The sequence below is a fragment of the Taeniopygia guttata genome, chromosome 10 (genome assembly GCF_048771995.1).
Source record: "Taeniopygia guttata chromosome 10, bTaeGut7.mat, whole genome shotgun sequence".
Taxonomy (NCBI): domain Eukaryota; kingdom Metazoa; phylum Chordata; class Aves; order Passeriformes; family Estrildidae; genus Taeniopygia; species Taeniopygia guttata.
In genome coordinates this window covers 1599491-1622970 of record NC_133035.1, presented here as the reverse complement: position 1 = coordinate 1622970, position 23480 = coordinate 1599491, and the positions used below count along the sequence as shown (strand labels likewise).

The window sequence follows — 23480 nt, the reverse complement described above, 5'->3', positions numbered from 1 at the left end:
GAAATGGGACAGGCGTGGGTTTTGGAGTCAGACAGGTCTGTGCTCAGCCCTCCTGCCTTAGAGATCTCTGCCTCCTGTCCTGTCCTGCCCTCAGAGCTCACCCTCTTGCCAGGAGCAGTGCCCAGAGCATCCTCAGGCACCCCCAGGAGCTGATGGTCTATTGCTGCACCCAGAAGACCATGGGTGACATGGGGGTGGTGATGCTGCAGCAGACAAGCTGGGAATGGAAAGGAGGATCCTCTCCATAGCTGCACCCTCACACCTCCAGGAGGGCAGAAGCCAGAAAGCCTCAGAAAGTCAGAGGGCAGGGCTGCCACAGGCCGTCTATCGGCTGCCAGATTTTTTAGGCAAATACCACTCCCCTGCCCCAGCTCAGGGTCTGTGTGGCATCACAGGTGACAGCGCAGACAGCAAGGTGGGAGGTAGACAAGCCAGGAGGAAACTGTTGCTCCCCAACTTCGTTAGCTTTAACTAACGAGCTGTTTATAGGAGTGACATGACACCTGCTTTCCTCTTTATAAATTCAATAATTTATGAAAGGTATTAAAGGCAAAACAGCCTCCCGGATAAAGGCTGTGATGCGTGTATGCTGGGTATTAGCCAGACGGGACAATGAGCTACACTTGAATAACACACGAAGATATTTACCCTCTCCCTCTATAAATTATTAAGGGGCTTTTTTGCACGTAATTACATGAGCTTTTATGTTTCTCACTCCCTGCTTTTAATCCTTTTTGGAATGATGCCAGTCACTTATAACAGGAGCTGAGCAAGCAGCAAGCGCTGGGGCTGGGTTTGGGGCTGGGTTTGGGGCTGGGTTTGGGGCTGGGTTTGGGGCTGGGTTTGGGGCTGGGTTTGGGGCTGGGTTTGGGGCTGGGTTTGGGGCCGCTGCAGAGGATGGAGATGCAGGAAGGGGCTGGCTCTGAGCCCACCCTGCTGGGCAGAGGCACACCCCGCAGGGAGGGACACAAAGGGTGTCAGCCCTGTGGGGCTGGGATGGGCTTTGCCCCAGCATGAGGCACTTTTTTCCTCCGTGTGGCTTCGGGGAGGCGGCCGTGGGAAAGTGCAGAGCAGGCTCCAGTGTTTTAAACGCCCTCCAACTGTGCATGCAAATCAATTATATGCAGATGTAATTGGGCATGCAAATGTCACTAGGAGGCTGTTTACATGTGCAGTGTACATTAGGGGAGCACGTATGTGTGCAAAGGAACACTGAGGATGTTAGTAATAATTACACCCTGAGAGTGTCCTGGTGCTGGGTCTGCCACTGCTGCTTCTTCAGCTCTGGCCTTGAGGGAGCAGAGCTCCCTCTGTACCCTGCACCATGCCAGGCCCTCCCTCCCCTGACTGACGTGTTTGCTCCAAGCCTGTGCCCAGCAGGGCAGGGCAGCCCAGCTCCCCCCGCTGCCCCATGCCACCTGCCAGTGTGGCTGCAGCCCCAGCTGAGCCATGCCCATCTCGTCCTGCCACACCAGGCAGGGGCCAAACTTCTTTTAAACATTAAGATGAGGAGCCTATTTCATCTCCTTCAGGCACCCTGACCCCTTTCTCTTAGTTGCCAAGTATTTGTGAGTCAGCCAGCAGAATGGCACCCACATCACCTCCCCATCCTCCATGCCCAGGACAGCATTTGCTTTTTCAGTGTGGGCAATTGACAGGACTCTCCTGTCCTCCATACTCACAGCTCCCTCCAAGCCCTCTCTCCTTTGCGCCAAATTCTTTAATCATTGCTCTTTGTCCTGTTGTGCAGCTCTATTCTTACACCAAGCTGTTAAAAAGCTGTCACTGTCATAAATTCCTTGTCCCAGAAATTATCTTTCATCTCCTGAATATGGGCAACAATAGGCACTGAGGTGCTTGATATTATTAATACCTTCTATATATGTGTCAATGGGCTTAAGAACTTAATGGAGCCTTTTCCCTCAGCCCTTCATGCCGTGTGTTTGGGCTGCTTGACAGAGCAGTCAAGTTATCCGTGCTTGACTCAGGCTGACGTGAGGACATTGGCCTCTCTCCATTCCAGAATGTTGCATAGAAAGGCCTCATTTCCACACCCAGGATTCAGATGGGTCAGGGTGGGACAGTGCCCTGACAGAGACGTGGATGAGCTGAGCTGGGGCAGACCCTGTGGATCAGCAGCTTACCCAATCTTCAGTAGCACTTGCTGAGGGAGCCTACAGAAAGGCTTTTTTCTCCTCTTTATCCCTCTTCTCCAGAGCTTCATGGAGGTCATGTCATGATTTGAGATGTGCAAGGCATGAGCAAAGCATCTCCTACTCTCACCTCGCTTTCAGTTGGACACAGAGCTGGAGATGAGTCCAGCCATGCACCTGCAGCATCCAGCAAGTGAGGCTGTGGTGGGGACAGTAGAGGGGATCCCTCACAGCCCCAGCCCATGTCTAGGGGGACATTCTGTGGCTCCTGCCACTGCTGTCCCAAGTGAATGGCTGGTGGTCTAAAAATTTTTGGATCATTCTGCTCCAAATCAATAAGCTGACCAGAGCAGGGAGCAGTACAAGACAGTCCAGAGAGAAAGCATTAGGATAATACTTGATAAGGATCCTCACTTTCTCTGAGGAGCAGCCATACAATGCAGAATTTGGACTCCTTCCAGCTGATAATGAGAATCCACTGGACTGACTCAGCCTGCTGTGAGGAGGCATCAGCACACATCCAGATGGCCGTGGGGACGGGGGAGCAGGAATATCCTGCCTTGCCTCTTCATCCCACGCCCCCCACACACCCTGAAATGTCACCACCTCCAAGGGAGAACGTGATCTGGGAGCACGTTTCTCCCTGACTGCGTCTGCAGGGGCCCGGTGGAACAGCCATCCCCAGGAGCAAGGGCTCCCCAGGAACAAGGGATCCCCAGGAGCAAGGGATCCCCAGGAGCAAGGGTTCCCCAGGAGCAAGGGCTCCCCAGGAGCAAGGGTTCCCCAGGAGCAAGGGTTCCCCAGGAACAGGTCCAGCTGCCAGCAGTGCTGAGCAGGGCAGGGGAGGTCTGTGTCCATTGATGTGCCAGGCACACACAAGACATTAGGGTGACCTTTCCTCCCTGTCCCAAGCAGCCAGGAGTTTATGGTGCCTTCTCCAGGGACTGGTTAGGACTGGACAGGATCAAGGAGCTGGTTGCTGGTCAAGCCCAGGGGACATGTGAGGTCCCCTCCTCTCTGGATGTGCAGGGGCAGAGCAGGGACAGACCCTCCCCCGTTCTGCTGCCGATCTGGCATTCCCAGCGCTGGCAGTACTTCAAGGTGTGGTACATCTTATCTCTGCCTGGCATTTGCATGTATTTTCTCAGCTCAGCTTGTTACGACAAAAGTGTGAAAATCTGATAGAAAAGGAATGATAATAATAATGAGAGTAATTAAAATCCACAGCCCTCCTGCCAGCTCGGCCCTTTCTAGACCTCTTGGGGCACTCCTGGACATGTGCACAGAAACCAAAGGAGAGAGCATGTCCCGAGTCCCTCCCCTGAGGGACAGGTCTGTTCCCACTGGCCAGGTCCCTCGGCAGGGTGCAGGTGCTGCCTCTCTGGGAGGGAGCTGAGAGCTGGGATAAGCTCCTGCCTCATGCCAGCAGAAGGGAACCATCTGCCACAGCCCCTTATCATCCCAGGATGGCAGTGGCAAAGAGCTGGAGCATCTGTCTGAGGGACGAGCCCCCGCAGATGGACACCCAAATGTTCTTGCCATTCCCTGCAGGTTTTAAAGAGGAACATGTTCAACGAGGGCATGTGAGCTGAGCTGCTCTGCAGCATCCAGGGGCTGCACGCAGGTCAGCACAGGACAGTGGCACCTGGAGGGCTGGGGCACTGTGGGTCACTCCATGATGCAAAAAAGAGGTTGACCCAAAACAGCTGAAGTTGGTCTCTACGACATGAGGGAGGCCAGTAAAGGTGATGGGAGAGGGAAAAAAGGCTTGTTATCTGCAAAGCTGTCAGCTGCACATGGCTACAGGCTGTTAGTGGGGACAGGAGGGGATGGTACTTCCAGTGAGGCTTGGTTCTGTGCTTCTGGCTGTCCCCAGCACACTGTCACCCATGCTACAGCACCTCAGGGACATTAACAGCAAGCTCACCAGTCATGATGGGTCAATAAATGCAGAAACGTTGGAGCCTTGGGGCTTCCAAGCAGGAGGCAATGCAGTTCCTCCGGCAGAGACCAGCAGGGTTCACTGCTGCCAGGATCTGCCTTTGTCCACTGTGTCCTTGAGGCTGCTGGGGTGAGGAAGTGTTGCCCATGAGGTGGGCTGAGGGTTAAAGAGAGAAAAACCCAAATGGCATTGCTGCTCCTTGGTCAGTTTGGTTGCACTGGCTGCTCTTACACTCTGGCACTGTGGGCAAGGAAGGGCCTTGGGGCTCCAGCTCAGAGACCAGCTCCTTGGTGGTGTCTTTTTATCTCTGCACTCTCCATCTTTCCCTTTGCCTCTCCCCACTGCTGGCCAAAATGCACAGTGTAGCTGTCAAAGCAAACCAGGGCTGTCTCCCACTGCTATTCATGGGGCACTTGTGCTGCCCTCACCTCCCCTGCTGCCCCTGTCCCTCCACCCAGGTCCAAAGTTATGGAACCATAGAATGGTTTGCATTGGAAGAGGTCTCAAAGATCCTCTAGTTCCAAACTGCTGCCAACACCTTCCCCTTAGGCCAGGCTGCTCAGGGCCCCTCGAAGCTGGCTTTGGACACTTCCAGGGAAGGGAATCGCACGCTGAGGGTGCACAAAAGGCCGGGTTTGCACAGGACTGTTGTGCAGCAGAGGTGTGCACGGATGCCATCTCAGCCCAAAGGCTCATCCCTGCTCCGGCACACCCAGCGCCGTCCCTGGCGCTCCCAGGGCGGGGATGGCCGTGGGAGCCGAGGTGGGAAGGACGGTCTTGGAATGCCCCCTGCTTCCCGGCAGCGCATAGCATCGCTCTCACACCGCTCTCACATCGCTCTCACACGGCACCGGTGCTGCCTCCGCCGCGGAATTGCCGTGTCTTTGTGGAAGGGCTGAGGTGAAATTTCCCCCCTCACACATCAGCAATTCCAGGAATTATTCCCGAGTGGGAATGCTGAATACTCGATGCCCTGCGCTTTAGTGGGGCTTTAACGGGCAGGGGGACGGCCGGAAGCATTAGAAACGGCATTCAGAGCTCTTCGCATGTCTTTTGTCCTCTGTTTTTTCCTGGCCGCATTCAGATTGCCGGCTTTGTGTTTGTGAAGTGCTATTAACATCGATGGCGTTGCTGCCATAGCCGTAACAATAAGAGGCATCGATCCGCACCGAGGAAAGGTCTGAGGAGCGCTGAGAACAGCCAGGCCGTTCCTGGGAGGCAGGAGGAGCACACGCGTTGTCACCGCACTTTGTTCCTCGCCACGAGGATGCTGTGGCCCAGCCCACGCAGGGATCCACACCTGACGCTGCCCACTCTGCAGCCGGGCCGGGCTCGGTGCCTGTGGGAGCCGAGCAGTGGGCAGGAGCAGAGAGCTGCGGTGATTCAGCCCTCAGCTGCCGAGTGCGCCGTGCCCACCCTTCCCTTATCCCTCCCCTGCTCAGAAGCTCGCCCGTGCCAAGCAGGAGGATAACGGGGCTCCGGGGAGGCAGCGGCCTCTGCCTGAGTGCCGGGAGGGGCTCGAGCTTCCCGGGGCTGCTCGTAGCCCACTGCAGGGACATGAGCTTGGGATGGCCTCTCCTGCGCTCCATGGCAGGCTGGGGGAGGCCACCGCACAGGAGAGGCCTGGGGCCGGCACAGGAGCTCTCGCTCGCTCCAAGAGCCGTCCAAGGGAAGGCTCTCGAGACCCCATGAAGAGACTCGTGGCCCCAGCCCGTGCTCCTGCCTTGGGCCCGCCTTGGCCGGCAGCCGGGCACAGCTGGGGAGAAGCAGGACAGGGCAGGGAGCACCCCAGGAAAGCCCAGCCCAGAGGAGGCAGGGAGGGAAAGTGCACGTTACAAGCAAAGTTTGTGTCCGTTCCGGCTGGAGAAATCAGCCTCAGCTGCGAGAGCCAGCGCTGGGCACATCTAACGCTGCTGGATAAAGAGCGTCCATTACGGAATGGGGAGCGGTGGGCAGTGCTCGGGAAGCCGTGTGCTCAGTCCTGAGTGAAAGGCCATCAGCTCAGCACGGCCGGACCCTCCGAGGGGGCTCTGGGATCACCAGGTCCCAGTCCTGTCCTCGGAGGGGTCCCCTCACCGCTCGAAGCCCTTTCCCTCTTGTGTGCCGGGTGGGGGGACAGTGTAAGGAGGAGCAAAGCGCAGAGCTGAGGTAGCTGCTGTCGGACGGACCCTCCGGAATCCTCAGGGCAGCCCGGCACCGTCTCCCGGCGGACGCGGGGAGGGCTGGGCACCGACGCGGCGGTGACGGGCAGAGCTGCGTCGGTCCGTCCTCTGCGGGCAGCGAGGCTGCACCGGCGGCGGCGGGGCGGGGGCTGCGAGGGCCCCCGTCCATCGAGCGGCCGCGGTTGGCGGGGGAGCCATCCCCGCTCCCCCCGCCCCGCACCCCGGGGCCCGCACCCCCCGCGCGGAGCGGGGGCGGCGGCGGGAGGAGGGACCGGCCGGGCCGCCGCTGCCGCGCTCGCCGCTCCGCGCACCGCCCCGCACCCGCCGGCGGCTCCTCCCGGAGGGGAGGCGGGGGCCGGCGGCACCCGGCCCGGCCCCGCCGCGGCAGACCCGGCCGGCGGAGCGGGCGTGCGGAGCCCGGGCTGAGCCAGCCGCCCGCCCGCGGGGGCGATGCCGCCGCCCCGAAGCGCCGCCGGCCGCCCGGGCGCGGAGGGCACGGAGCCGCCGGCAGCGCGGCCCTAGGGCGGCCCCGGCGGGGCCCCGTGCCCGGCCCGGCCCGGCCCTCCCTCCCCCGGCCGCGGGACTGGGGGGCGGCCCGGCCCCGGGAGCGCCGCCGCCGCCGCTCCGTGTGCCGTCGCTGCGGAGAGGGGGAGCTGCGCTACTGCAGGTGGAGGTTTGGCGGGGGGGCCGGGGGAGATGCCATTTCTGACCGAAGGAGATCGCCGGCGAGGATGAGATGCGGGTAAGCGGGACGGGCACCGGAGCGCGGCGCGGCTCTGGCGGGAGCGGCGGGGCGGGAGCGGCGCGGGGGCTCCGCGGCCCCGGGACGGCGCCGCTGCGGAGGGCGCGGGGCCGAACTCGGTGCTGCCCCGGGGGCTGCCGCCCTCAGCCCCGCCGGTGCGGATGCTGCCGCCTCTTCGCCTCGCTCTGCCGGGCGCTCCCCTCTGCCCATCTCCTCCCGCACCGTTCCCGCAGCCTCGGCGCAGCCCCTGCGGGAGCTACGAACCAGGCGGGGTCGGGATTCGGGGCCGGGGTCCCAGCGGGAGAGCTGGGGCTCGCGGGACTGGAGCTATGTCCTGATGGGGAGTATCCTCCTCCTCTCCTGGTAGTTCCCGGGTGAATTGGCCAGCCTGGAGCAGATGCCCTGTTCAGGTAGGGAACAGATAGTCTGGACAGCGCTGCCCTCCGGGACTGACTGGCAGGGGAGCGGGGATCAGCCTCAAGCTGGCTGTGCCCATCTCCTGCCCAGCAAGGGTTAACTCAAGGGTTAACTTAATGCCCATCCCCAGAGCAGAGGCATTAAGGGTTAAAGACGGGCAGGGACAGCTCTCCAGCCCTGAGACTAGAGGCAGGAGTCATGGGGAAGGGGTATTTTTCAGGGCAGAGGTTCGCCTCTCTGTCAGCAGCCCCCAGCCTGGAGATAGGTGAGTTGGGGACGTGGGGAGCTAATGCCGAGTGGGGTGGTTCCTCAGGCTCCGGGAGGGCTCGAGGAGCTCTGAAGGGTCCCCCTGCCTGGGCTCAGCTTCACACCCCGGAGCCGGGAGCCAGCCCGGAGAACTGGAGATGCTGGGCCAGGGTCATGCTGCCGATGTGGGCTCTGCCCTCGGTTTGTGTCTGGCAGAAAAAAAGAATTGGTTAATGTCAAAGGAGCTCCACGGGGCAGTGGGGATTGCGAGGATGCCCGGGAGCGCTTGGCAGAAGGGCTCTGGGAGCCCTCCCGGGCGGTGCCGGTGCTTGTTGCTCTCCGTTACTGTGTGTAGGTTATTGGATTTTTCACCTTGCGCCTTGGATGTATAAATAGCCCGAGCGATGGGTAGAGGCACGGCTCGATCCGGGTGCTGGAGATGCCACCTCCGAGAAGGAATGGGAGTGCCGGTACCGCGAAAGGGATTTGCACGAGGAGGGAGGGACAGCGGCGAGCGTGGGCTCCGCTGGGGTCGGGTCCGCTCGGGCTGTTGGCGTCGCCTCTCGCTGCCCGTCCCTGCCCCGGCAATCGCCATCCGCGCTCCTGCCCAGCGAGCGCCTTTTCCAGCAGCGCCTGTGGCCGGTGGCCGGCAGCAGGGGATCGCCGTGACAGCCCCGCTGCTCTGGGGTCTCGGATCGCGGGGGCAAGCCCAGGCATTCCCAGGAAGAGCCCCACTCTACGGACCTCCCTCCATCTCCCTTCCTTGTCTGTGGCTCTGCAATGATACCCCTTGCACAGCCCCATCCCAGCCCTCCTGCGAGCCTTAACCCTCTCCTCCCTGCTCTGCACCTTGCAGCAGCCCTGACCTGACCTTCACGCGTGCTGGAGAGGCTGTGGAGCAGCAGTGTGGCCGTGCCTCCGGCCATCTCCTGCACCTCGGGGGCTGCACAGGACTGCCCAGCCCATCCCACCCAAAGGCAGCTGTCCCAGCCCCTATCCCAGCCCCTATCCCAGCCCCTATCCCAGCCCATCCCACCCAAAGGCAGCTATCCCTGCCCCTATCCCAGCCCATCCCACCCAAAGGCAGCTATCCCAGCCCCTATCCCAGCCCCTATCCCAGCCCATCCCACCCAAAGGCAGCTATCCCAGCCCCTATCCCAGCCCATCCCACCCAAAGGCAGCTATCCCAGCCCCTATCCCAGCCCATCCCCACCCCATGGCAGCTGCCCCAGCCCATTTACACCTTCCAGCTGCTATCTCAGCCCTTACCCACCCCAACACCAGCTATCCCAGCCAGCATCACTGCCCAAACCTTTCTTCCCCTGCTTCTTCCCTGTCCGCTCCCCTGGCCCCAAGAGCACGCTGTGTCCCTGTCCTGGACCTCCTGCGGGTCAGATGGGCAGAGCAGCCGTGCCTGTCCCAGCTCCAGGAGCAGGGCCAGCTCCTGTCCCGGTGCCCAAGCCCCACCCAGCCCTGTGCCCGCCCGGCAGGGTGGGCTGGGGCACGGTAGGAGGACGTGTCCGGGTTGGCTGTGCCTTCTCACCTGCTGCTCCTTCCTGGATCCTGCTGGCACCGCTGCTGGATGCTCTGGGTGAGAGGGCACCACTGGAGCTCTCACCATGAGCAAGGCCATGAGGGAAATGTACCCCTGGGCTAAAGGCTCCACCTCTTCCCACAGAGGGTTTTCCCCACAGCTCCAGTGCTCAGGCAGCCCCAGCCCTCACTGGGTCTCATGGAATGGGCAGGAGGTGACTGGAGGAGGCAGTGGAGCTGCTTTTACAACTCCTGGGAAGCATCAGGTTTTCCAGGCCTTCTTGTGGACGGATTAATTACTCAACAAATGTCTGTACCACTGTAGCACTGTACTGTGCTGCAGTTACTCTACACCTGTAATGTAATTACTGTGTGATACCTCTAATTACCACTGTTTCCTGGAAGGTTAACAGCATCACTGAAGGACTTCTGTTTCCTTTAGTGTCCTCCTTCACATAGCCACAGTAGCACTGCTGAACTTAGTGCTACTCCATGTAAGTGACAAGTATAAAATCCTCTAACTTGAGGCTTTAATCCAGAGGTTGATAAATCACTTGACAATAACACCACAATTATAGTGTAATTACAGTTGTTGAATTATAAAACACAACACAAGCTGTTGGGGCTCGATGAGGTACGTTGGATGACCGCTGGGTGCTGCTATTTGGTGGGACCCTGTCCTTGGAGGCAGAGTTGGCAATGGGCATATTTCTGTGAACATTTGGGTGGAAAACACACCTCACAGCTTGGCCAGGGTGGGTGTTTGGTCTCTCCAACACGCCCTGTGCACTGAGTCAGCAGCTCTCCTTTGTTCTCTGCTGAGCCTCAAGCAGGGTTCATCCTACCATGAGCAGAAATGGCTTTTGGTGGGAAAAGAGCCAGAAGAGCTTTTCAGGTAGCAGGGAAGGCTGGGATGAGAGAGAAAAGGACTCCAAATGCTTAACTCAAATCAAACAACCCAAGAAAAACAAAGGGAGAAAGAAGCGGAAGGCCGTGACCTCAATTTTCTTCTTAGTCAATTTTTTCCACTTTCTTTCTATCTGGGAGAGTAAAAATGGGAGCTTTTGGCAGGGAGTGGCTGTGGGGAGAGATCTCTGCCTCTGCTGTGTGTCCCAGCACCCTGTGACCATGCCTGGGGACGTGCCCTACTCCCAGCCAGTGCTGGTGGCTGTTTGAGCCTGCTGCCTGTTGGGCAGTGCCAGGGCATGTGTGACACAGAGGGGACAGGGGTGTCCGGGGACGTGGCTGGTCTGGGGAAGGGGACAAACACCAGAGTCCCCCGTTGCCAGTGCTTGCCCAGCCCCCAGGCACCGCCAGCAGCACGGTGTGGCCTCTGTCCCCTTGTCACCAGGACAAAGCTGGGTCGCACAGAGGTGTCTGTGTCTGAGCAGCGTTAATTGTCAGCTTGACCCGGGCAATTGAATAAATGCTGATAAATGTCACTGAGACTGACATCATTGTCTCCCCTTCAGCCCAGGCAGGGAGTGTGTGGCTCTCTCCACCCCTGGGGCCAGGAGGTCACACCAGTCTGGCTCGGGAAGGAGGGACAGCGCAGGGACTGCCCAGCCTTGAGCAGAGACCTCGGCCACTGTGCTGGGGTGAATCCTGGGGGATTCCCACCTTCCAGGAGCAGCAATCAGGAATGGCCAACGGGACCTCTCTGGACCTGCACGGGATGCATGGAGTGCATTGGTGCAGCGTGGCCGTGTTGGGGGAGCCCTGCCATGAGCCCCACCAGTGGCTCCATCCTCCCTCTGGCCTCACCAACATCTTGGCCACCATCCCTTGCCCCTCCCAGGTCCGTACCCCATCCTTACTTGGGTAAGGATCAGGCAGGGCAGCAGGTCCGTGTCCCAGGGGCTTTGTTTGCTCATTCTCATGGTGAAGCACAGACATGATGCTGTTTAACCATCCTGCATGGCTTTTTCCATCATTGTATTCATGTGTCAGTGCTGGTCAGTGCCTCAGCATCCTGCAGTGGACGTGTCCAGGGAGCATTCCTGTCCTGGGCTCCCCAGGCAGAGTGTCCTGGCACAGGCCAAAGGCTTTGCCCACTGAAGCACTCGTGTCCTTTGTCTCAGGGCTGTGGTCATTGTCCTGAGGTGGGGACAGTCCTTGGGTGAGCTGGAGGGTCCCCACAGGGAGCAGGGACAGAGTGAGGAGGTGCAGGACTGGGCTGTGCCTCAGGGACATGATTCCTGTGGTTCAGCATTGTCCAAGGGATGCTCAAATAGCAAAATGCCTGTGGTTGCCATCAGACTGGGCTGACCTCTGCTCCGGGGGTCAGGCTGGCACGGCTCCCAGGGGATGTACCCTGGGGGATGTGAGGTTCCTGATGCAGCCCAGCCTCTGCCCCCCTCACAGCCCTCACTTCCCTGGCAGCCCTTCCCCTCCTCACCCTGTATTGCTCTTAGTTATAAATAACAGTAGGACCCACAATTACTAATTTTTTTGTCATTTCCATTCTGTTTCTTCATCAGAATGCAAAACATTAAATATCGCTCTGGTAATTATGGTTAATTTCATAACCTGCACCTTAATTGGATTGGTCTCTGATGGGGAATTCTCGTAGGAGGGAGAAGCAGAAATATTTTGACGTGATCTATTCTTTCAGCTCTTTGTTTGGATTTGAGATGTCGAGTGTGAAATGGGAAACAACCGATTTAGACCTCAGAGGCAACCTGGGGGTGGTGAGCAAAGCCTGAGCACTCCCGAGGTACTTCTCACCCTCCAGCAGCCAAACCTCTCCCTCCTGTAGCTAAACCCAGCCTTTCTCCACCCCTCCTTTGAACTGGGAATGGTCACAGAGACCCAGATCCATCTGTTCTACCCCAAATGTGAGCCTGAGGAGCCGGGGAGGCATCACAGAAAGCACTGGCCTGGTGGCTTGTTCTGCTGGCCAGGGCTTTGTGTGCTGGAGCACAGAGCAAGGCACGGCACCCCACAGGCTCCCCTTGGGTCTGAGGGCCTTAGGGACGTGAGGGACACCCACAGGGACACCTCTTTTCTGCTGGGACTTGGGCAGACAGCAGTCCATGGCCATCCCCAGGGCTGCAGAGGGACACCAGTCCACTTGTGCCATGGTGGACGGGGCTGTGGCCGTGCTGCTGCCCAGGGCAGCCGGTCCTGGGGGGCCCCAGTGATTTTTTGGGGCTATGTCTGGGGTGGCCGTCCCTCAGAGCCGGTGTCTGGCTGCCACTGTGGGCCCGAGCGACGGCGCGCTCCGGGAAGCGCAGAATTGTGCTGCCATTAGGTGCTGCCATTAAACTGATTTGTGCTCAGCCTGTTTATCCTCCTCAGTGGGGAACGGCAGCGGAGCGGCAGCGAAATGGAAACCCTGGCCTCGCGTTTCCGATTGCATTCCCATGCACTGGATTCCCCTGATTACTTTTGTTCTCACTTCCAGCCCAGAGCGCAGGCTCCGTGTCATTATCCACAGTGCTGGGAGAGGAGAAAGGGCAGAGCCTTGCTTTCAGCTCAGGCAAAACACAGCAAGCCCACCCCACAGCTGCCTTCTTCTAAGGGCACTGGGGAGCTGCTCCATCCCCATGGTGGGTCCCTCTTTCTTTTCCATGCCCACGGGCTCAGCATGTGCTGGAAAGGCTGAGGAATGGCCTGGCTGAGTGTGCCACTGACACTGACACCCTTCTCATGGCCATGCACAGCTCCGTACCTGCCAGGGATTTCTATCAGCCCAAAGCCTGTCCAGGCCACATCCCGCAGCACCTTCCTTCCCGCAGGATTGGGGCTGGGAAGGGCTGGCAGCCCCTTGCCCGCTCTGCCCGGCTGTGCGGATTCAGCTGGATGCAGGATGGGCAGGCTCAGCCACGGCTCAGTGCAGTTTGTTTTTATCTAATCCATTTTATTGTTGAATGAAACAATAACAGCAAATACAGGCCCTGAAGACAAGCCATAAATAATGCAAAAATCAAACAAGTGAGAAAGGGGAAAAGAAAAAGGAATTATACATGTAAAACCAGCCCAGAGAAAACCAGGCTGGGAAGAGGACTCTTCCCTCTGCACTTGCTATTGCTCATGCTTTCTTTGCCTCCCTTTTTTCTCCATTTCCCTCTCTGGAATTTCCTGCGGCACCTAATTTGTGATTATGTGAACAAAACTTAATAATAAATGGGAGGGCGGGGGAGAGAGAGCTCTGGCTTGCGGGAAGGAGGCGGGAAATGAGGTGGATGGAGCAAACCGGGGCTTCCATCTCCCGCGGTGCCCTGAAGCACAGTGTGCTCCTGGCACCCTGCTCTGCCCCGGGTCCCTGTGGGTGTGGAGCAAGGACAGCTCCAGCGATGCCACGGGAGCCCTGGCAGCACAGCACACACAGTCCCTTGGCCCTTGCCACTTGGCTCACCGGTGGGTGATCCCAGAGCCAGCTCTGCCGGCCTGGGCTGCACTTGGCTTCTCCCAAAGGCTTCCCAGGCCACTTATTTTAGGCAGCAGTATAAAAATACCAGGGCTGGTCCTAAAGGGGGTAAATCAGCAGGTTTCCCTGAGGTCAGCAAAGCTGATGGCTTTATATCCTATGTCCTTTGAAGTTCTCTTGCCACTATCCCAAAGATTTCCAGAGGAAAGGAGCAGCCCTTGTACATTTCTTGGTATCCTATGCTGGTTTTAGAGGGATTCAAGGGATGTGGCCTGGGAACCAAAGTGATGCTGTAAGTACAGTCGTAGCTAAATTAAATGTAAGGAACGTTTCTGGTCCCTGGACCTGCTGTTCCCCAGCCTTTGGGACTTTGATCTGGGGTTTCAACCTTTGAGCAGTGCCAGGGATCCAGTAGGGACACAGTGGCTTGGAGTGGTGGCATTTAGAGAGGGTCACATCCCAAAGCCTCACCGCTGCTCTCTGATGGTCCTTGGGACCAGGGTGTTGGGCTGGCTTGGCATTTGCTGTCCTGCTGAGGCAGCTCTGGCTAAATGAGGGCAGGAGGCACTGGTGGGGCTCCCCCAGCTCTGCTAGCCCTGGGTTTCTGCTGCTGGAGCTGCTGGTGCCCCAGCCCTTCTGTGGGCACTGAGCAGAGCTCTAGGGAGCTGCAGAGCCATGGGATGCCTTTTGGTAGCTGGACAGCACTGGGGGTTCCCAGGCAGGGAGCAATAGGAGGGAGCAGCTCCTACGTCCTGGTGCCCCCAGGTGTGGTCTGTGGGTGGGCAGGAGCGGTGTCTCAGTCTGGCAGAGCTGTGTCCTCCTCGCTGCTGGGCACTGCCCACGGCACAGGCTGCAGCCTGGGTCTGGGGGAGCAGGACCCCCTGTCCCAGCTCAGCCCCCAAGGCAAGCCCACAGAGCCAAGCCCACAGAGCCAAGCCATGGCTGGGACGAGAGGCACGCTGGCAGTGGGGTGACTTTGTTGCAGCTGCTTTTATGCCGTGTCAGGATCTGTCCTGGGCTCCAGCTCAGGCTCTGTGCAGCTGGGCTGGGGCTGATTCAGCAGCGCTGGGCCGGGAGGGACGGCTGCCTGCAGGGCTGTGCCCACCTCCAGCCCAGCACTGCCACCCCGGGCAGGGCGCTGCAGGGCAGCTCAGGAAGCACAGAAGGCATTTGGGCCACGGGCACGTCGCAGGGGATGCCTTTGCAATGTCACTGTGACCCTGGCGGCTCTCCCAGCAGACACCCTCCTTGGACTTTCTTTCACCTCTTCAGGGCAAGTGTTTCCATTGCCCTGAGAAGAGCCTGGGATTTTTCCATCTCCCTTTCCCAGCTACAGACAGGGAAAAAGAACCATCTAGGGAAACCCTCATGGTACAGGGGAGCCTCCTGTACACAGTGCTCACTGATCAGAGTGCAAGGAGAGCTGGCTGCCTTCAGTGAGCACTGCAAACATCCTGGTGACCCAGCCCATATCCACAGAGATAACAATCCCAAGGAAATTTGCAAAAATGAAGGAGAATCCCCATTCAAATGGTGCATGTTATTCTCAGTGCCCACCACCTCCAGCCACCTCTTCCTGGCCCAGCCCTAGAAATCTCCAGCCAGCCCTTGGGAGCTATTCCCTTGGCAAACAGAACTCCCTCGCTCTTTGGCTCCATAAGTAATAAAAATGAGCCTTCTCCAGCTCCCCTGACCTAGGCAGCACTGAACCACCAGTTCAGGCAGAGCTGTGGCAGCAGCGACTGGTCCATGTCCAGGCCACCTCTGCCCATGAGCAGAGGAGCAGGGCTGGCCCTAAGCCCCAGCCCCACTCTGCACTGGGCCCTCACCCCCACTTGTTTTTCTTGTGCTGGCTCAGGGCTTTACACCCCTGACATCCACAGCTGCCTGTGCAATTACTTATTGATCCCTTGTCAGGATGTTTTCTCTGCTGATGGGGCGCTGAGGCATGGGAGCCAGAGAGAGAAAAGATGCTCAAAACGGAGGAGCACAGGTAGGAGGAGGGCGAGGAGCTCTTGCACAGATGTGATCGCAGCAAGAAACAGCCTCAGCAAAAACTGCTCCGAGCTTCAGCATCCTGCAGAGACAACCAGGATCTCCTTCCCATCGTCCTTCTCCAATCACCTGCCTGAAAGCCACTCTCCAGGTTGGCCACCGCTGGCTGTCCCTCCACTGTACATAGCTGTCCCTGTGTGGGGTCAGGCAGAGCCACAGCCCACGTTTGAACCAGTAGACAGCTGGACCAAAGCCTCCCCTTACCATCATTCCAGCCCCTCAGCCCATTTTAGAGCTCTTCTCCTCCCCTGAGCATCTTCCTGTTTTTTCTGCTCTTCTTGCCCTCTGGTTGGTGCTTTCCTGACTGACTGCAGTGCTGGGGACACAACATTTTGGGTGGCAGAGGCTGTTTCCACGAGGAAATGCCTTTGCAGGGCGCTCCCATGGGCCAGCCATGGCTGAAATGTGGTGCCAGCCGGGCAGTGTCAGTGCCGGAAGGGGATTTGCATCTCCAATACTTGTTCATGCTCATTTACAGCTTCAGAGCAGCTGCCAGAGCAGATCAGGTTGCATCACACCTATTCCAGGCTCCCACCTCGGAGCTGCTGAAAGCAGATACTCCAGGAGGCTGAGCAAGAGCTCCAGCTGGAGAGCTGTGCCTTCCTGTGGGAAGGGGAGCGCTGACCCTGGCAGCTGGTGGCTGGTGGGCTGGGGGTGGGCACTCCTCTGGCTGCCTTGCCTTGCCTCACTGCCTTGCACAACTTGTTCGTGTGTCCCCACCACCCTGAGGGGTCCTTCTCATCTTCTGCCTGTTTCTCCCCCATTCTTTCACCCTCCTGTGCTGCTCCTGGATGATTTTGCAGCCAGGCCAGGACACAGGGCAGCCCTCTAAGCCTTTCTTAGCAGCCCATCCATTAATGAAGGTCCAGAAGAGTGTGGTGGCACATCTCCATCACCCAGGCCAGTGCTGTGCCACCCTGGCTGTGCCCACCAGCCAGCTCCGACAGCACTCAGGAATCACTTTATGCTCTCCCTCTTTGATTTCTTCTTCCCCATGTGAAGCATGGAGATTCCAGAAGGGAAACCGCCTCCTCTGCCTGATGCTCCCACCCATTGCTGCCCATCCTTGAGCAGGGGGAGAAGGGTGGTTACTGCCAATGCCTGCACTCTGGGACTGGGGGGAGAAGAGGAGGAGGAGGGAGCAGACAGGGTGGAGAGGAGGGAGAGACAAAGCAAAAGGGCCCACAAATGCACACCGGACACAGGGGAAATGATGAGAGGAGGAAATGGGCACAGACGTGTTTGGCAAATTAAAGCTGCTCCCTTTGTTTTGCTGCTTTGCAGATAGCTACAGAAACAATGCAGAGCCCATGGTCTGGATAAGAAACTCCTCTAGCAGCAGGAAAGGTTGTTAAATATTTATTTGTAAACCTGGAGTCTTTGTCTCTAAAATCTAGTGAAGTTCAATAAAATGTGATTCAGCTGGAGCAACTTAGAGGAGAGAGGAGCATGGACTTGAGGAGCAGTGTCTCGTTGGCTTTGTATGAAGCCATCGTGGCAGAGATGGGGTGAGCCCGTGGCTGAACTCACCCCTCCACTGCAGCCCAGTGAGGATGCCCGGCACTGCTGAGTCCAGCTCACTCCTGTGCACAGCTGGGGACAGGGGGTTGGCTCCTGCAGGGACAGGGTGGGAGCACTGTGCCCCCAGAGCACTGTGGGCCCCCTCCCTGCTGGGGTATGGCTCGCTTTGTCCTAAATTGCTGTTGTCGCTCGATGCTCTCAGAAGCATCTGGTTCAAGGGTGAACATCTCCCGCCCCGTAATTTATGGCTGCCAGGTGGGCTTGGAGCTGACTCGGGGATTTTTGCCTCCTGCTCGCTCCCTGTCAGCACAGCAGATCGCTCCCTGCTCACTGGGGTGGGGAGCAGGGGACAGCCCAGGGACAGCGGTGACAGTGGTGGGCATGGCCAGGCAGCTGCCTACCCCTTGGGGCATCCTCAGGAGCACACTCAGGAGCAAAGCCTGGGCTCCCATTTGGGTCATCACCCAAGTTTGGCTTTCCTGGGGCTGTTCCTCCCACACCAGGGCAGCCTGTGCCTGTCACACTGGAGCAAACCCCACGCACGTCAGCACTTCAGTCTGGCCCCAGGCTGCATTTCCAGGCACAGGCCCAGAATGGCATCTTTCCTGCAGCCCCGAGGCCAGGCAGAGCCCCTGGGCAGTGCTGCTGTATTTAGCACCGAGGCAGAAGCCGGGACCTTCCTGCAGGAGGGCTCTGCGCTCGGAGCCCTCAGCCCTGGGCAGCAGGTGCTGAGCACAGGGCTCAGTGGCTGCCACGGCTCGGAGCAGTTTTGCTTTAGCTTGCACTGGGTTTGCTCGTCGCCTAAAGCAGCGAGTCTGGCAGCTGCTGCTTTTTTTGTCAATTCCTTTTTTGTGATTGAGGAAGGAGAACCACGCTTATGCCAAGGGCTGTGGCTCTCACGGGCTGGGCTGTGCAGCACGGCCATGGCCCGACCCTCTGCTCCTGCCTGGCAGCTCCTGCCGGGCCATGGCCGGCACCCTGGAGGGGAGCTTGGCCATGTTTCAGGCTCTTCCTCAGAGTAAATCTGGGAGGGCTTTATGGAAAGCCCTTCCTGCAGCTAGCTCAGGGGCTCAGGGGCCCCAGCTCACACAAAAATCACAGTTTGAGTTGTTTTTGGAAGGGCATCTCTTAATATCCACATCACCTTGAGGCACAACTATTTCTCTCCGAATCAGGCAGAGGTAAATGGGAGCCAGAAGTGATTTAAAGCTCATCTTAGCTCAGAATTCTCCAGCTTATTTATTGTCTTTCTCCCAAAGCTCTTCTGTGACTCTGGCTATTAAGATTACGGATGTTTTGTCAGGGATTGTATTTATCACGGATTTAAATTTAGCTGAGAACTAATAACATGTGAGGTGTGTCTAGACTTTAATTCTGGGCTGTGCTCGTCGGTAACGCCACACAGATTCTGCTTCATTCATCTATTGCCTCTTTGCCGATATTTGGCTCATTGATACCGCACGGCTCTGGCTCCGCCGAGGCTGCACTGGGGATGGCAGCACTGGACAAGGTGCTTTGGAGGTGCAGTCCCCTTCCTGCTGGTGGAGAGGCAGGATTGAGCCTGGGGGGAGTTGGTCTGCAGGATTCAGCTCTGCCCGCTCCCCATGCCCAACAGGGACCAGAACAGAGCAGCACATGCAGGCAGAGTGGAGCTTTTGGCCCAGCACACAAACAAGGCTGGTGCCTGGCACTCTTAATGAGCTGAGTGTTTTCAGTCCTGCTATAATTAAGCCCCTCAGACTGTATTTTGTTTTGCATGCCGTGTTTTGCTGTCTTTGATGGCTTTCTCAGCACGGCTGTGAAGAGCAGGAATTGGTTTCTGAGAAAAAAGGCTGCAGGCGAGCCAGCTCTCAGCAACAAGCATGTGCTGGGAGAGCAGTGCCCAGGAGGCTCCTGGCCATGGCCTGGGCCCCAGCCGGGGCTGCAGCACGAGCCTGGGGAACAAATCCATGTGCAACCTGGGCCATGCCAACCAGAGGGCCACTCTGGCTCCAGGGCACCAGCCCCAGCCCCAGCCCCAACCCAGCAGCATGGCAGTGGTAGCAGCAGCCCCGCTTGTATCTGTACTGCTGCCCAGCACCAGGGAGGTGATGACATGGGAGATGATGGATTGTAAATACCCAGAAAATGGCTCCTTGCAGCCTGGCTGGGGCCCAGGCACTCCCACTGGAAATGTTTCCACTGGACTGGGACGTGCTGGCCCAGGGCCAGCAGGAGGGAGCTCAGCATCCCTGCCAGGGCAGCTCGGCAGGACCAGCTCCCATCCCTGCACCCCTTCACTTTGGGGTGATGTGTTCAGCAGGATCCCCCCTGAGCAGCCCTACTGCCGAGGGAGCAGGGAAAGGTGGGGGTGGAGAGGACAGTGGAATGGGAGGAAACCACAGAGGGTTCCTCTGGGGACACTCCAGGCCCTCACAGCCCATCACTGGCTGTGCCGAGGCTGGTGTTTTCCAAGATGGTGCTGGTGGACATTTTTATGGCCAGTCCATCATCTCCCATCCTTGTATCTTACAAAGAAATTTTGAATAATTTTTTGGGAACAAAAGTGATCCTTGGGTCATATATCTGTATGAAATGATGAATATGAGCAGACGCAATGGCAGGAATGTGCAGAACGTGTACCAGCTCCATAAATAGTGCTGGAGCAGGGAAAGTAATGGACAGGATATACAGTGATGGATACAAACAGAGCCAATGGAAGTAATGGATTGGGGGTGTTTGGTGATAGCCATAAATAGCATTAGTGGGAGTAGTGCAGAGAGTAACATAACAATAGATATAAACAAGGGCTGGAGTAGCCAGAGATCTAATATGCAATATTGATATGATGTGATTCCTCATAACAGCCTGAACAAGGAAGTAAATGCAACAAAGGCAGCATGACAAGGAGCATTCTCTTCTGCCGGGCCAGGATGGCTCTGGGCTGGGGCACAAGCCAGACCACGAGCCCTCAGGGAGGTCTCCCAGCCCTCCCCAGGAACATCAGCAGGAGGCTGGGTCTTCCTCAGCTGACACCAGGCAGCTCCCTCATTATCTAGAGCCCCCTGGACCTGACTTGAGGCTACAGCTTGCTCTTGTAGGCAGTGTCTGCCCAGTTGCTTTTTCTGGGGGGGGAATGGTTTGGGTCTGGCCTTGCAGACTAGCATGCTGGGAGGCAAGGAACTGGCCTTGGGGACACACTGAGAGCAGCTGGGGCATGGGGGAGCACAGAAGGAAGAGAAGGAAAGAGCTGGCTCCCACTGTGCTGTCAGTGTTGCTCGCCCCAAGTGGGGCTCCCCCACATACTCCATCCTGTGCTCAGCTCCTCTGTTTGCAAAGTAGCCTTTATATTCAGGCTCCATCTACAGGGAACGGAATAATTTCAAGAACTTAAAATAGGATGTAGATAGATGTGTTTCATATTACATTATTTTTTTAAGAAGCAGAGGAAGCTGTATGACACAGATTCCTCAAGGCCTTCCACTCAAAAGTCTGTGCACGTTCAATCAAGTGGAAAGTCAAGGAGTGGGGAGGAGAGAGGGTCTTGAAGTCAAAGGGCTGCATTTCAGCTGGAAAATTAGACTCTGCTGTGCATCGCTGGTGCCTTTTGCTTTACTGTCACCTCTGCCAGGACACCAGACCTTTTGCCGTGGCTGTGCCCATTGTTTGCTCACATGCCCGCTGCTCTTTCTCTCCCACTGTTACCTGCAGGTGAGAGATAGGATGGTAGCTGGGGAGGCGAGTATGCGCAGCCCAATCCTGGCCTGCTGGCAGCCAATTCTCCTCCTGATGCTGGGATCCATCCTGTCCGGCTCCGCCACGGGCTGCCCGCCGCGCTGCGAGTGCTCTGCCCAGGAGCGCGCCGTCCTGTGCCACCGCAAGCGATTCATGGTCGTGCCAGAGGGGATCCCCACCGAGACCAGGCTGCTGGACTTGGGCAAGAATCGCATCAAGACACTCAACCAGGATGAATTTGCCAACTACCCTCACCTGGAGGAGCTGGAGCTAAACGAGAACATTATCAGTGCCATTGAACCTGGGGCTTTCAACAACCTCTTCAACCTCAGGACGCTGGGGCTCAGGAGTAACAGACTCAAGCTGATCCCTTTGGGAGTGTTTACTGGACTCAGCAACCTTACCAAGCTAGACATTAGTGAGAATAAAATTGTGATCCTCCTAGATTACATGTTCCAGGACTTGTACAACCTGAAGTCTTTGGAGGTGGGTGACAACGACCTTGTCTACATCTCCCACCGGGCCTTCAGTGGCCTCAACAGCCTGGAGCAGCTGACCCTGGAGAAATGCAACCTGACCTCCATCCCCACGGAGGCCCTGTCTCACCTTCACGGTTTGATCGTGCTGCGGCTGCGCCATCTGAACATCAACACCATCCGGGATTACTCATTCAAGAGGCTGTACCGGCTCAAGGTCCTCGAGATCTCACACTGGCCCTACCTGGATACTATGACATCCAACTGCCTCTATGGGTTGAACCTGACCTCCTTATCCATCACCCACTGCAACCTGACGTCCATCCCGTATGTGTCGGTGAGGCACCTGGTTTACCTCCGGTTCCTGAACCTGTCCTACAACCCCATCGTCACCATCGAGGGCTCAATGCTCCATGACCTGCTCAGGCTCCAGGAGATCCAGCTGGTGGGAGGGCAGCTCACCACGGTCGAGCCCTTCGCCTTCCGCGGCCTCAATTACCTGCGCATCCTGAACGTGTCAGGGAACCTGCTGACCACCCTGGAGGAGTCAGCTTTCCACTCGGTGGGCAACCTGGAGACGCTCATCCTCGACAACAACCCCTTAGCCTGCGACTGTCGGCTGCTCTGGGTTTTCCGGCGACGATGGAGGTTGAACTTCAACAAGCAGCAGCCCACCTGCTCCACGCCCGAGTTCGTCCAGGGCAAGGAGTTCAAGGACTTCCCTGATGTCCTCCTGCCCAACTACTTCACCTGCCGCCGAGCACGAATACGGGACCGCAAACCTCAGCAGATCTTCGTGGACGAAGGCCACACGGTGCATTTTGTCTGCCGGGCAGATGGGGACCCGCCGCCCACCATCATGTGGCTCTCTCCCCGGAAGCACCTCATCTCTACCAAAACCAACGGGCGGCTCACTGTCTTCCCTGACGGCACGCTGGAGGTGCGCTACGCCCAGATCCAGGACAACGGCACCTACCTATGCATCGCCAGCAACGCGGGTGGCAACGACACCATGCTGGCCCACCTGCACGTGCGCAGCTACTCCCCAGACTGGCCCCACCAGCCCAACAAGACCTTTGCGTTCATCTCCAACCAGCCCAACGAGAGCGATGCCAACAGCACGCGCGCCACCGTGCCTTTCCCCTTTGACATCAAGACTCTCATCATCGCCACCACCATGGGCTTCATCTCCTTCCTGGGCGTCGTGCTCTTCTGTCTGGTGCTCCTCTTCCTCTGGAGCCGTGGGAAAGGCAACACCAAGCACAATATTGAAATCGAGTACGTGCCACGGAAGTCCGACGCGGGCATCAGCTCGGCCGATGCGCCGCGCAAGTTTAATATGAAAATGATTTAACCAGGCGACAATTTGCAAATAATAATGGTGTTGTTTGTTTTTAAAAAAAAAAAAAAGAACAAATGAACAAATAAAAAATAATTAACAAACATTGCCACAAACATACCGACCTCTCTCCTTCTACCGTGCCCTCTGCCCCTGTCCAAACCCATTGCACCCGCACTGTCACCACCTCCTCCTCCTCTTCTTTATACCAGGAAAACATTCAGCCGATGTCTTCAGGACTCCTGTGTTTGTAAGGACTTTGTCTGATGGACTCTGGTGTCAGATATAACTCTGAGAGGGGAAAAACAAAGGGGGGCGGGGGGGAAGAAAGAAAAAAAGAAATAAAATCAATAAAAAAGTTACGAACTTTCTTCTGTAACTTTGATTTCAATAATTATGGATTTTTATGAAAACTTGAAATAATAAAAAAACCCTATTTCCTATAGATAGTTGGAATGAAAAATTTTGACTTCTTGATCTGTCCAGTTCTGTACCTGGCAAGTGCTTGCTTTCTTGCCTCAGAGGCACTTCCCAGATGCCTTGCCAAGAGCAGCCCCAGACCAGGGCGAGTCTCCTGCTGACATCACAGGCACCTCCCACAGTGCCCTGTGTGGCACCCAGACAGGTTTGACTATTTTTCCTGGTTTTATAGTCAGTTCCCCTGCCCATCCCGGATGCTTGTGGAGCAGGGCCATCACTGATGTCCATAAGCAGTACGGAGCCGGGCTGTGCTTTCCTGCCCTCTGTGTGGGAGGAGGATGCAGAGCCCCACTGCAGGGCTGGCCCTGCCCATGGCCTCCAGGCTAGG

At 57.5% G+C, this 23480-nt stretch overlaps 1 protein-coding gene across 6 annotated transcripts in view; it reads left to right on the top strand.

The window, feature by feature from the left end:
- The window catches only part of LINGO1 (leucine rich repeat and Ig domain containing 1), a 156017-nt gene extending 132900 nt beyond the window's left edge, over nucleotides 1-23117 (top strand). For 5 of the 6 annotated variants that reach the window (XM_072934179.1, XM_072934178.1, XM_030281248.4 and 2 more), the window contains one exon: nucleotides 20834-23117. In XM_072934179.1, coding sequence (XP_072790280.1) covers nucleotides 20846-22687 — 1842 coding nt within the window. In that variant the 5' untranslated portion in view covers nucleotides 20834-20845 and the 3' untranslated portion in view covers nucleotides 22688-23117. Of the gene's footprint in view, nucleotides 1-6638; nucleotides 7000-20833 lie in introns of those variants that run through there. The other variant, XM_004176467.6, reaches the window with a different exon arrangement.
- Nucleotides 23118-23480: the final 363 nt, after the last annotated feature.